This window comes from Phyllobates terribilis, unplaced genomic scaffold, assembly GCF_046119375.1.
Source record: "Phyllobates terribilis strain yellow unplaced genomic scaffold, ASM4611937v1 Scaffold_4__5_contigs__length_816908805, whole genome shotgun sequence".
In the NCBI taxonomy this organism is placed as follows: Eukaryota; Metazoa; Chordata; class Amphibia; order Anura; family Dendrobatidae; genus Phyllobates; species Phyllobates terribilis.
Window position 1 is genome coordinate 598,982,341 of NW_027362764.1, and position 13,960 is coordinate 598,996,300.

The 13,960-nt window shown below is 40.9% G+C and overlaps 1 protein-coding gene across 1 annotated transcript; it reads left to right on the forward strand.

Moving 5' to 3' along the window:
• The first annotated feature begins 4,965 nt into the window (after positions 1 to 4,965).
• TTR (transthyretin) lies at positions 4,966 to 12,757 on the forward strand. The gene is made up of 4 exons (XM_073676717.1): positions 4,966 to 5,060; positions 7,197 to 7,342; positions 10,122 to 10,257; positions 12,495 to 12,757. Exons 1-4 carry the CDS (start codon positions 4,995 to 4,997, stop codon positions 12,609 to 12,611), a joined length of 465 nt encoding a protein of 154 aa, XP_073532818.1. The 5' UTR covers positions 4,966 to 4,994; the 3' UTR covers positions 12,612 to 12,757.
• The last annotated feature ends 1,203 nt before the right edge of the window (positions 12,758 to 13,960 follow it).

Here is a 13,960-nt window from a genome sequence, read left to right on the forward strand (position 1 = left end):
ATAAAAGACACTGAAATTTCCCTTTTTTTCCCTAAAAAAATCCATTTTGGTTTACGTAAATTATATATGTTAAATTTGAAACTTTTTAAATTTTGCCTTATATACAAGTCATTATACAGGAAAAAATTATTCTTAACATTTTTTTCCTGTCAACTGCAATTTCTCGTCGATTTGAAATGTTTTATTGTCACTATTTAAAGTGGAGTAAAAATGTGACACCATTGTTCTCAGCAGCGATCTGGGAGTCAGAGATGCTTCCAGGGATCTTCCCCATGCTGTTCTCCTTCCATTCAACACTTTTCCCATCCATTTGATCATTTTCACTGCCCCCAGACCTCCTCGTAGGGTCTGTTGGAAAAATGCTTGAATTTCCCATTGACTCCATTAGGAATTGCTCGGTCCGCGTAACAAGTATACGAGCATTTTAGTGCTTGCTCATCTCTAGTCCTACCCCTTTTAAAGCTCCACCCATATTTTAGAAAAGTGGCATGATCAGGGGGCAAAAGTTAAAAAAGTCAGAAATTCTGCCATATAGATGGTGTGTACTATAATTTTCAACTTTTTTTTTACTCCAAAAAGCAGGGCAGATGCAATAATAAATGTCTCCTACCATTGTTAATATGTGGTACATGAGCTCCACAAAATACTGAATCTTTACCTTAGAGGAATATGTCCTAAAGCTGCATCTAACAAGCTATATATACTGCAATAGTTTCCCAAATATGGTGCAAGCTTACTGAATTAAATATCAAAAGATGGTTAAAATTGACAAACAGGCCTCAAGCCTCTGTATCCCTTTTCTGCACTCTTCTTGGTGGTAATTCTGCCTTAAATTGCAAACTGTTCAAAAAAGTGAATCATTAAATCCCATATCAGATCCCGATGAATGAAATATTCAAGTTGAAAATCTTTACTGATATAAATTGTGTAAATCATTGAGAACAAAACGACATCAACGATGGAGTTGAGCAAAAAGATACCCTAGTTCAGCAGCCACATTGGTAGTCTGTGGCTCATAACAGGAGCACTGTGAACCACCTATTATCTATGGCATACCTGGTGCCTTATTGGATTAATAGGCCCCTGAAAGGCCATGCGTGTACTGTGCTGCTGTTAGAGAGGTGGACTGTGCTGTCACATTTCTACCTTTGAAGACACCAATCGCGTGATGTGTTGTATTATAATGTCAATAATGTCTTGCGTCTTTTGTAAGCATCGTGTCATGTGAACTGTAGTATTTGAAGTGTGATAAGAATTGTTAGTAAAATGCATAGTAATGTAATGCATAGTGTAGGATATAGTGTTAGAATCTTTTTATTTAAATAGCACCAACATATTCCACAGCGCTTTACAATTCAGACCTTTTACAGACATTATTGGCACTGTCCCCACTGGGGCTCATAATCTACATTCCCTATTAGTATGTATTTGGAGTGTGGGAGGAAACCCATGCAAACACGGGGAGAACATACAAACTCCTTGCAGATGTTGTCCTTGATGTGATTTGAACCCAGGACCCCAGCTCTGCAAGGCTGCAGTGCTAACAACTGAGCCACCATGCTGCCCAAGATAGTTAGTGTAATGTATAGGGATGTAGACAGTCGACTATAGGGTAAGGCAGAGTTAATGTCTGGGACTAACCCAGAGTGGGAGGAGTTAAAGCTAGGGAAAGTAACTGATTTCCTGTTAGTTGGAGAGATAGGGATTGGCATGTGAAGTGAGCAGTGCTGCAACTAAAGGGTGACCCTGAGGGAGAGGAGACCGAAGAACGAGGGATAGTGTGATCCTGAGGAAAAGTGACCGACAAGACAGAGTGGCCTGCCAGAGACGGGTCCTAGGAGAGGACGCCTAGCTACCTGACCTGGAGCTTGTAATGCAGAAAGTAACGGGCCTTAGCAGGACTGAGAGATGGGGACTAGTGAAGGGTCTCGAACGATAAATCCAGGGTGCCAATAGTGGAAGAAATTGAATGCGGAATCGCTGAGTAAGTAGTGGAGACTTGTGAATCAGGACTGAAGTGTTAAAGCTGGGTTGTGGCGAAGTAGTGAGAAACAGTGTACCTTGAAAGCCTTGGAGTATACTACAGAGGAAGGATACTGTGTGGAATAATGCTTCATACTGTAAAGGAAATGTCCATAAGACTTTGTACCCGCTATCCCTTGTATATAAGCCTGATCAAGTTGCTGTTCAGTAAAGAGTGTATTTTGGAATGGTAGTCTCCCTCATTGAACTGTGAAACATCCAGCCCTGGCAAGCCCATAACACTGGCTACATGTGGCCTGAACGGGCGTAAACCCCTCACAGCACAAGTCCATATACACTTTCATGTAACCTGCCGGGGCAGTGAAGAAGAATGCCTCGCATTAAGGCTACCACCCTGTGCCACGTTACACAGCAACATGACAGGGGCCTACTAATCAAAAGTGGGATGCTGCAAGAAGTAGCAGGCTCACCATGCTCTTGTCAAGCACCCGTGGACTACTGACATGGCAGCTGAACAAGGATGCTAAGAATCTTTTTGCTCAATTCAGTAGTCAATGGAAACCAAAATCATCAACCAACTGAAGGCTTTTTTTCCTAGTCACACCAAAACCGAAAGTGAAAAGCTAGAATCACAAGTGGATCCAATTTGTTGGAAATGTTCAGTGCAATAATGTGACTGAGTAGTGTGTGTGGCTCTTATGTGCCTGTATGCACTCCCGACAATGTCTGGGCATGCTCATAAGACTGTGGATGGTGCCCTCCCAGACCTGGATGAAGGCATCAGTGAGTTACAAGACAATCTGTGAGGCTACTTTCTGATGTTAGATGCACCTATACACAATGTCCCAGACTTTCTCAATTTCAGGTCTGGGGAATGTGAGGGACAGTCAATTGATTCGTTCCTTCAGCATACAGAAAATGCCTGCATACTGGCCACATGAGAACGAGCATTGTCCTGCATCAGGAGGAGCAAAGGGCACACTATACTAGTGCACGCTCTAATGGCTCTGAGGGTTTTACCCCAGTACAGTACCTAGTAGCAATCTGGGTTTCATTGACTATCACATGGAGGTTTGTGTGACCCTTCAAGGATATGACTCCTCAGACCATAACTGACCCACTACCAGACCAGTCATGTTAGATGATGTTGCAGAACCAGATCTGTCACAGGTACACAGTGTAAAAAAGTTCTCATCTGTGACGTAAAAAGGGGTGCCAATGACAAGCCTGCTAATTCAGGTACTTTATGGTGAGTGCCAATGCAGTTGTGTAGTGCTGGGCTGAGAACCCAAGTCCTGCTACAGACACTGAGCCCTCATGCCACAGAGTTTGTTTTGACCAGTTCCCCCTTTTTGGGCTGGGCATCTTGTCTATTTAGCTTTGCACAGGCATGTGAAAAACATTCAGGTCTGAATCCTGCTCTGTCCCCAACTATTTTGAGTTCTGCTAACACATAGCGAGGTGAACTACAAGAGTTAGGGTCCATCCTGGTTCGGTACACCCTGTCGCGATGGGATGGCTTTTATGCTCTTTTGATCAAAATAGTGTGAACTATTATAAGTATCCTATGTTATTTACATATACTATTACTATTTATTTATTGCAGGGTATTTGCTTATTTTGTTTTTATACTAGGTTTTGTCTGTTCAGTGGCAACAATACTAATGTGCACTTACATATTGCGCTCTTACCAACATGTGTTCTGGCTCATATCTTTGGTTTTAGTGTTGGAAACATGCAACGCACGCAGGTAGCCCTTTGGAGGTCGTTGTATAAGCCTCTAGCAGTACGCCTCCTTTTCCTACTTGCACAGAGGGGTAGATTTTTAACAAACTGAAGTTTTTAAAGGCTTTTTCTTATATATCTAATCGTGTCCATCTTGGAAGCAATAATAAGACATCTTGTAAGATAGAAGTATAATTAGCACGGTGGATTCCTATGACGATGATCATTTCGGCTCATGTCTTTTGAGCTCAAGAGCTAACATAGATACTAAAGTTGGTAACATGCTCCCATAGGTGTAGTGACCTTTTGGGACAGTCCCCTTTCACAAGCTATAGGCAATGCAGCGCTTGAGATGACAACCTCGTGCAGGTTGTCACCACCTATTAAAAGGGAAAATTGAATGGAGTGTTCTTAGCGTGCTTGAGGGAAAAGCACATGAGTCTTAATGCACAGAAGACAAGCTTTCTCATCCTGTTTTGGGTAATGCAAAGCAGAAAAAGGTTCTCTTCATAGACAACAGGGTCTCTCTGTATTAGCAAAAAAGGGAATGGGAATGCAGTCCTAGGGCAACAAGACCCTTGTACTAGAGTGATAGAAGAGGATTTAATACATGCAAAACTGTCCTATTACCAGGATGGAGCATTTACATTAGAGGAGGTTCTCAGCTTTGGAATATTTATACTTGTTAGGAGTGTCCTTTGAAAATAAGCAGATCACAAAGTCTATTCTTGCTAAGACCACCAGTGATCAGCTGTAATCTCCAGGGAGACCTGGTAGTATACAGTTTCGCTGCATTGCCCCCATAGGAGATGGTAAGCATTACACAAGACAGGACAATTTGTATTACACAGAGGATGCTCTTTGTAACCATTGTCCCCTCTGTGAATTTTAAGTTAGCAGAGGGGGTCCCCTATTAGTTATTTTCATCTTTTGGTCAAATAGGTTATATGAAATTGGAGTTTTAAAAATAGACAAAACCTTTAATTAATGAAAATCAGTCCCATTTTATTTCCTTGATATGACTCTAGAATTGTAGTTCATTGTCTATTAGTTCTGGAATCTTACAATCAGAAACTGAGCCTAAAATTAAGAACTAGGTTGGTAACACAGTCCAAAAAAGTTTCCTCATATATCTTTACATCTCTTCAAACACGAGCCTTGTGTGGGTTACTTATTTTCCTCTTGTTTGCTAAGTCAATATCTGAATCAGCAGGTTAGCTTGTATATAGGCTATTCTGGATTTCACAGCACAGTCCCCATCCTGGTTTACATTGATATCTGAGAAGATGACTTGTTTTAAAGTCCTTGCTGTGTTGACTGCTGTTCTCGTTTTTTGTGATACAGTCAAATGGGTAAGTGAATCAAATATATGTGTTCAGACTTATATGTTGATGACCATACACTTGAATCTACAGCAATTTTGGAACTTTAGGTTCTATAATATCAGTAGTCTATAGCGCATTGCTATAGAGCGTGTATCTATTAATTGTATTCTTCGTTTTCTACTGTTTACTGCGCCGTTTATTATTCTCACCCTATAATTCTGTGGGATGAATGAGACACAATATTTTACACTTTTTCAGGAAATAGGGTGCACATTGAACACAAAATGAGTTTTACTATTCTCCTTCTGCAATTCATTAAATAACTAAATAAGTATGTAATTAATGTTTATTGTGTACAAAAGGTATATTGTGTATAATCTCATATACAATTTGACACTGTTATAGAGACCGGTATAATAGTTCTGTGATTTACTTGACATGTAAGCAAGATATTTTTGTAAAATGTTAGATTTCTCTAAGGTTGTGTGCACAAGACTGTATTACAGATATGAGCTGTACAGATAATACAGTACTCAAACAAAATGCGGGTCCATACTGTACCTATGGATGCCTTGAATTGAATCATTCCGTGCACCGTATTGTGGCATTATAGAACCTTATGACTCTGATTTCCGCCATACAGGCTCTGTGTATGAAACTATATGTCATTATGTCATGTACTTCAGTATTTTGGCACAATTTGATTAGTAAATTCTGCCAACGTCTGTAAATATGAATTGTGCGTTTCAAATACTATATTCGAATGAATCCTAGTATGGCCAGATGTAGACCGATCTACTCATGAATCTTTGCAGAGGAAGCTGAGTGAAATGCTCTATTGGACGAAAACAGCTAGTTTAAAAAGCTCCAACTTAGGAAACCCATTTTCACATACTATGTTAGGACTCATTCACACATCTGGGTTTAAACACCCAAAGGGTATCAGTATCATCAGTGTTTTGGATCAGTGTGTCCATTTTTACCATCAGTGTGTCATCAGTGTACAGTCCATGTGTCCAATTTTACCATCAGTGTTCGGCCCATGTGTCCATTTTTATTATCAGTGTGTCACCAATGTACGATCCATGTCTCCATTTTTACTATCAGTGTGTCACCAATTTACGATCCATGTCTCTATTTTTACTATCAGTGTGTCATCAATGTACGATCCATGTCTCCATTTTTGTCATCAGTGTTCGGTCCATGTATCCGTTTTTATCATCAGTGTTTTTCACGGATGGATAATTAAATAAATTACAAAGCTTCTCCTATTCTTTGCAATGTTAAATATGGAAAGTACATAAATGCCATCCGTGTGCTTTATGTGTTTTTCACGGTTCCATAGACTTTTATTGGCCTTTATCATCCATGATAACGGAAAAAAACGGACATGAGGATTGCACTTTAAACTATATTGGGTACGTGTTCTAATAGTGAAAAAACAGATAGAACGCGGATGTGAGAATGAGGCCTCAGGGTTATAGGGTAGAGTGTGGTTAACAAGAGCTTGTATTGCTGCGTCTGGTCAGGTACATTTTCATGCACCGAGGATGGCAATAAAGGTTTATTTTTCTGATCATAATATCTATTGTCTCAGATATCAGAGACATTTTTGGTAAACTGGATTCACATTCTAGATAGAACTAGGGGTTTCTGAGGCTTCAGGGACCTAACAGGCCTCAGGCCTAACAGGTCTATCATTTGAGAACAGCATAATGTAGAAACAGGGAGCCTAATTACAGCGAATGAACACTTTCTGGGCTGCCTTCTGTACTTTTGATAAAATCATTGTTTTATCAGCAGGAGATTATTACTAGAGGTCTAATAAACCTGTTGCCATGTAGTCCTCCATACTCATGAGCTATGTATAACCTCCCCATTCCACCAAAAACTTGCAGCTCTCTGACTATGCACAGTGTAGACAGAGAGCTGTCAGTATTCAGAGATCTGCTAGATTTGCGGGAGATAAAACTATGATTTTACCAAAATTGTAGCAAGCAGCCCAGTAATTGATAAGTCACTGAAATCATGGACTCTACCCTTACATCATGCTGCTCTCAGATGGGGTAGAAACATTCTGGTGACAGATTCTTTTTAAGTTGTAATAGAACTTTTGCAGCCATAAGTTACACAGCAATTTACATTTCTTCTTCTCATTTGAAGGTATATGGTGCACCAGATGAAACTTATTCTAAGTGTGCACTAATGATAAAAGTTCTGGATGCTGTAAGAGGAATTCCAGCTGCTAAACTAAGCGTCAAGGTTCACAGGCAGAAGGAGGACAAAGGCTGGGATCTGCTTTCTACAAGGTAGATAAGTACAGTCACTTTTACTCAAAAACTAAACTATTTCTATCCTGTTCCTTTATTTATTACAAATTCTGTTTAGCCATCACAACTGTTTTTATGTCATGACAACCATTATTCTCAGAGGAGTAGCTAGGGGTTCAGCACAAGGGAGAACAAAAAACATCTGAGTTGAGCAACTAACCAGGTAACCATGTTTATGACTATGGTTGCACACTCTAATCATAGAGGATAAAGGGGACCCACAGCCTATGACCATTCTTTTACTGAAATTAAATTATTATAGAAAAACCAAAACCCATAGTACCCCCATGAAGTGACCATTTAGTGGTATATACCAGTTCTGCAGAACATATTAAAAGCTTACAGTACAGTTGTAGATAGTGGATTACAACTGATATTCTTTCTGATAGACTACTTCACTTTTACCCTATTTTCCATATGGCCCAGACCGCCATGAAGACTTCTTCCAGACTCGTCTGCAGAGTTTACACTTGACTTCTCACATTTACAGCTATTCCCAACCTGCACAAACTCCCCATCTAGCTGACATGCCACTGCTGAGCTTTCTACTGCTGTATTTGTTCCTATTTCTGGAGGTGCTGTTTGGCATGGTAACTGTGTACTTCTTGCTGTCCAGCATAATAATTCCCACCACCCCGCCCCTTATATAGTAAAATGCCACCTTGTGCTCTATAGATGGTAACATTGCCCACTAAAAATATGAATGCCATCTGTGAGTGCCCTTCAAAGTAATAGTAATAATAGTAATAGTGCCCCAAGTGCTTCAATAAAAGTAATAATGCCTCCTGTGTCCCCAACGTACTATAAAAATGTCTGAAGTTCCTGCATATATAGTAATAATGTCCCCTGAGTCCCCCCACATACAGTAATAATGTTCTTGAGTACTCCACATACAGTAATAAAGTTCCCTGAGTTCCTCCCATATACAGTAAAAAGGTCCCGTGTTGCTCCCACAGATATTAATATTATCCCTTGTGTCCCCCTTACATATAGTAATAATGTTCCTGAATCTCCTGACATACTCTAATAAAGTCTTCTGAGTCCCCCACATACAGTAATAACATTATCTGTGTTTCCCCACATACAGTAAAAGTAATAATACACCAAAAAACTATTAATACTAAAATAAAAAACACATATACACACAGCCCCTCGCATACTATGATGGCCCCTAAAGCGCCCCACACAGCATGATGGCCCCCACAGCCCCCCACACATAGTACGATGCCTCCACAACCCTCTGCACAGTTGATGTACCTAAAAGCACCCCCACACAGTATAATGCCCCCAGAGCACTCTATACACAATAAGAAGCTCCCCTATACAGTACTATGCAACCTTAGCATTCTAGACACAGTATGAAGCCCCAATAGTACCCCTCACACAGTATGATGCCTTCACAGTACCCTACACACAGTAACATGCCTCCACATCTCTCTCCAAGTACTGTCTTTAAAAAATATATAAATACTTAATGCATCTAACCGTGGATCCCAAAGAGTTCAACAGCACAGTCATCGCGCCAGGGCATGTACAGGACATCAGAGTCCTAGCATGATGACGTCACAATGTCCCTACCTCTCGGACCCCCTACTTAGTAGCTACATTACTGATGATCCTATTAAGGTTGTCAACAATATTTTAAGACTGAGATGTCCTCACATACCATATGTCATTTATAACTCTGTGACAGAACTATAATGGGTGCAGAGGTAGCAGTCGTACTTGGCTTGCTACCTCGTCATCCATCATAGTTATGCCCTGACCTTAGTAAAATATAGCTTTCTTGTTATACATTGATAAACCTGTAAATTTTATATACACACAGCCCCACACAAAGTATGATGGCCCCCACAGACCCTTACACACATTATGATGCCCCCACGACCCTCTTTCACACAGTTGATGCACCCACCAGCACCCCCATACAGTATAATGCCCCCAAAGCACAGCACGCACAGTATGAAGCACCCACAACTTCCCAACATAGTATAATGCCCCCACAACACCTACACAGTATGAAACCCCATCAGCACCCCTGATACAATATGATGTCTCCACGATCCCCTACACACAGTATGATGCCCCCACAGCCTCTTTGAAGTACTGACTCATAAAAAAAATAAACACTATTTACTCACCTAACCACGGACCCTGGAAAGTCCACCAGCACAGTGTCCCAGTGTAGGTGGAGTGACGTGGTGATGTCATCACGCCAGGGCACGCACAGGGCATCAGAGACCTAGCATGATGGCATCACCACTTCACTCCCCCTCTGCCCCCTCTACCTGGTAGCTACTTTATTTGTCAATAATATTTTAAGACTCAGATATTCCCTCACCAACCATTTGCCATTCATAACACTGTGATAAAGCTATGATAGATCAAGAGATAACAGTCACATTTGGCCTGCTACCGCTGCACCCATCATAGCTTTGCCCTGACCAGATGCTTGGTAAAATAAAGCTTTCTGGTTATATATTGCTAAATGTGTAAATCACTTCATATGTTTATAATACGCTTCTCCTACTCGTCATGTTCCTTGAATTGAAAATTAGAAATATGAATTGCGGTGTCCTGTAGTGAGTGGCCACAGTGAATAACCAACGTAATGCATATACATAGAACCATTTTGTTTCTGAATTTTTTAGATTTTTCGAATGCTAGATTTAGCTAAGATTGAGTTGTGTGGTGCTAGGTAAAACATGATAACAGTATTGAAAGCATGATAACAGTATAATTGTGTCTATGTTATAAGAGTAACATCTGAAGAAGGAGAAATCCATAATCTCGTCAGCGAAGAGGATTTTGTTGAAGGAGTTTATAAACTAGAACTTGCAACTAAGCGTTTTTGGAGCAAGGTTGGACTCTCACCGTTCCATGAATATGTAGATGTAAGTATTTAATATACATAATAACAATATTAATGTAAATAAACAATGTAAACAAGTTGCTAAAAAAATTAGCAACATTTCAAGGAGTTTTAGTCCAGGAAACTTGCAAAAGCTCATTGATGAATCGGACCTAAAAGTCTATTATATACAGTATATAAATTTCACTCCTAAACCACCTCCAAGACCAGGGATAAGTTTATAGAAATCTAGACAATGTACATATCTTGTGAATATGTGCTAATGTTGGGGTCCGACCTCTCGTACCCCAATGATTCTGAAAATGTGTCTTAAATGCCTGTACTCGGCTGTCTCCAGCAGTCCCATAGGCAACAAAAGTGCGACCAGTGTTCCATTCCAACTGTGCTTTTCAGAGCCTATTCTCCTGGTCAATGGGAGTCACAGTGGTGACCCATCCACCATGTTCATCCTGTGGAGCAAGTGATTTTAGGGCATAAAAAACACAATGCTCTTTTAGACTTTACCCATTGCACTTTCTTCTTCCTCTTAATTTGTAAGTAGGGTAATCATTAGGCTCCCTTTATGGTAAAACAACTGTATCTTTCACTGAATTAGACTGCTTGTTTGGTTAGGAGACAGTTGGTCTGTTGATCTTGCTTTGTAGATAATATGTAAATGTAATAAATGTAGATATGTTGTGTTATGGTGTGTTATAAACTGACTGTACAACTTGTGGTCATGGGTTGTTTAGGCTTGCGGCCCCCGGCATTCACCAGAGTTGCCTTGTTCTGTCCCTGAAGCTGCTGGTTTCTCAGCTTTCTCTTATCAGGAAATGTTGGTAGCAGAAGTTTAGGTCAAGGATATTGATGTGTATTGTGATGCTGGAACACTGCACCACAGACCTGTAGAAGCGTCTTCACGCGAAACAGCTGTTGTCTGCTTTTTTCTTCCCCGCTCTCCCTGCTTGCCGGACTTTTTATGCTTATGGAATAAAGATACTGATTTTAAGGACTGGTGAGTGTAGCTCATTTTTCTTTCTTATGGTTAATTTGGACTGTTTAAACTTTTTTATGAGCTTTTGCACCTGAAATGTTACCAAGTCCTATTTAGGTGTCTGCACTGTATATGCTCAGCTTTGCACTGACTATTGCAGCTGCTTGCAGATGGTGCAGGTTTTTCACTTTCCTCGCTGTAAGATTAATTATATAGGTACAGAGTGAAGAGTTTTGGCGCCAAGGTGCCGAGTCAGGATGGTCCATATTTGGTGCCTTGAAGACGTGTAATTGTTAGGCCTGATTTTGTTTATAGGTGAGCTAGAAGGCAGAGTGGTTTGTTCTGCAGAAAGCATTGGTGGGCTGAAGGCCACAATGAGTGAGAGAAACTGTTTAGTTAGCCATTTGGATACTTTTGGAGGACCCATAGGCAAGAGTTGCTACTGTAGTATCACCTAGCAAGGCCCAAAAGTGAGAACTGTAACCATTAAGCATTTTGTGGCAACATTGTTTGAAGCTGTGTAAATAGCCTCAGTCTACAAAATGTATCTGAAGGGGAACCATCGACCACGATCTCACAAGTTGATCATTAACAACTTACATATAAATGAAGCTCCTAGTGATTGGGCCCAACAGTAACTGACATGCCTGGTTTCCACGTAATTACCACCATGGTCTTACTCTACTCATTTACATAGAGCTACACCATGCAGGTAAATCATTTCTTCCATGAACCGTTAAAACCCTGAATTTCATGTTGCCCCCAATGAATCAGAAACCGCACAATGACCAGTATAGCACATTGTGGCATTAAAGGGTTTGTTCACTACATAGGTCCTTGAAGCTGAAGAAAATTTAAAAAAATTATACTCACCTCCTGAACTGGCGCTGCTCCTCCACAGTCCGGCGGGGTGTCGTATGAGCGCTGTGGCTTCAGCAGTATTCACATTTGGTTTTATATACAAGAAATAGTGAGTGTTGCAGTGAATTGTCTGTATCCCTCACATAGTGCCACCTGCAGATGTTGATCTCAGCACACCAGTGGGGGATGCAGCGCTAAGTACAAAGGAGCAAAGGATTTCATCATTATTTTTCACCTTCCTAGGCCCATTTCTATGGGGTTATCCAGTAGTGGACAGCTCTTTTAATGAATAGTGCTAAAGCTCTCATGTAACAGAGCACAGAGAACATATTTATCGCATTGTGGTCACTGTCATGGTAAGCAGACATTGTATTAGCCCGCATGTATTTTCCATTAACATGTAATATTTATATCTTGCTTCCTAGGTGGTATTTACTGCTAATGATGCCGGTCACCGTCACTACACCATTGCCGTGCTCCTCACTCCGTATTCCTTCTCCACAACTGCAGTGGTCAGTGAACAAGTGCAAACCCATACATAACCTGCACAGTCGTCTCTGCTTGTCTTCCCCCATATACAAATATTAAATTACATTTTGTAGGTAACATTATTTTTCTTTTTTTTTCTTTTCAAAACAATCTGATGTTCGTATGTCAACTTTTTAATAAAGTTTCCTTTTAGATGTAATATTTAATGTGTTTGACGTACATATAGTACATATATGCACTGGTACACTGCTAAGATCAGTCTGCAGCCGGTTCAGCTCTTTAAGGGTGTGAAGATCTGAGGTTGTGGGTTGTAATAATCACCTAGGCAGGTTAACAATGTAACTACTTTTATTCCTTACGTCCATGGTCTTACAGCTATTCAGGGTAGATGGTCACAATGCGATGTCCCCAATCCACAAGATCCCATTCCAGAGCCAATAGTTCCATTGCCCCTGTACCAGGCAATACCCACTGTCTCCCAACTTTTTGTTGGCCCACAGCTGTTGTATCTCCCGCCAGTATAGTCTGCAGTCACAGTTCATGATCCTCCAGATGACTGATCCCTTGACAGTACCACATGTATCTAACTCCAGCCAGCAACAACCCCTCCATTTCCTCATCAGTGTACTAAATACCCCGGAATTGACCACAGCCCTCAGGAATCACCCATCCCAAAGCTATCTGTGTATTGGTGGAGGTATTTTACTGATGCCGAGTCCATCACCTGGGACTGCATGTGAGACCTCCTGTGGTGACTGCTCCACTGGGTCTACTATCCCCATCCACACAATGGGACTAGTGATTGGGAGAACAATAGCTTGAAGCTTGAGGCTTGAGGCCCCTGAGACACTAATGAGAGTAATAAAATGATTGCTTTACCTAATTACCAATCTAGGGTCTGGCCTTATGTATGCATAAGATCCAGAGTACACGTCTTCCTCTGCTTACTGTCACTAAATGAAAACATTGATTCCTGAGGCTGAACTGACGAGTAAGCAAATCTCTAATAAAACACAGCAAGCAAATCTCTAATAAAATACAACAATAAGGACTGTGCTCCATGTTGGAAAAAGTCTACGTGCATTGGTCCAATAGTCTTTAGAACAAGGTCAGCTCCTCACAAAAGGCTCATTCAGACATCCATACAAATCAGTCCAAGCATGGACCACAATGCATAGACTCACTCTCCTGAATCAAGCATAACCACCTCATAAAAATACTGTATCTGAAGCCGTCATGCTCTGGTCAGGAGACCTACAGCCAATCCGTGTATCTGTGCGGTCTGTGCTCGGACCAATTCGCTTAGACGTCTAAATGAGCCCTAAGGAATACACTACACATAGGCTCAGCGCTGGGACAAATAGAAGGAGGAATAGGCAGCTGACTAGGGTGCTATAGGGGG

Coding starts and splice junctions, on each gene's coding strand:
- TTR (XM_073676717.1), top strand. CDS start 4,995: ATGACTTGTTTTAAAGTCCTTGCTGTGTTGACTGCTGTTCTCGTTTTT. Junction 5,061..7,196: donor TTTGTGATACAGTCAAATGG/GTAAGTGAATCA, acceptor TCTCATTTGAAG/GTATATGGTGCACCAGATGA. Junction 10,258..12,494: donor CGTTCCATGAATATGTAGAT/GTAAGTATTTAA, acceptor CTTGCTTCCTAG/GTGGTATTTACTGCTAATGA.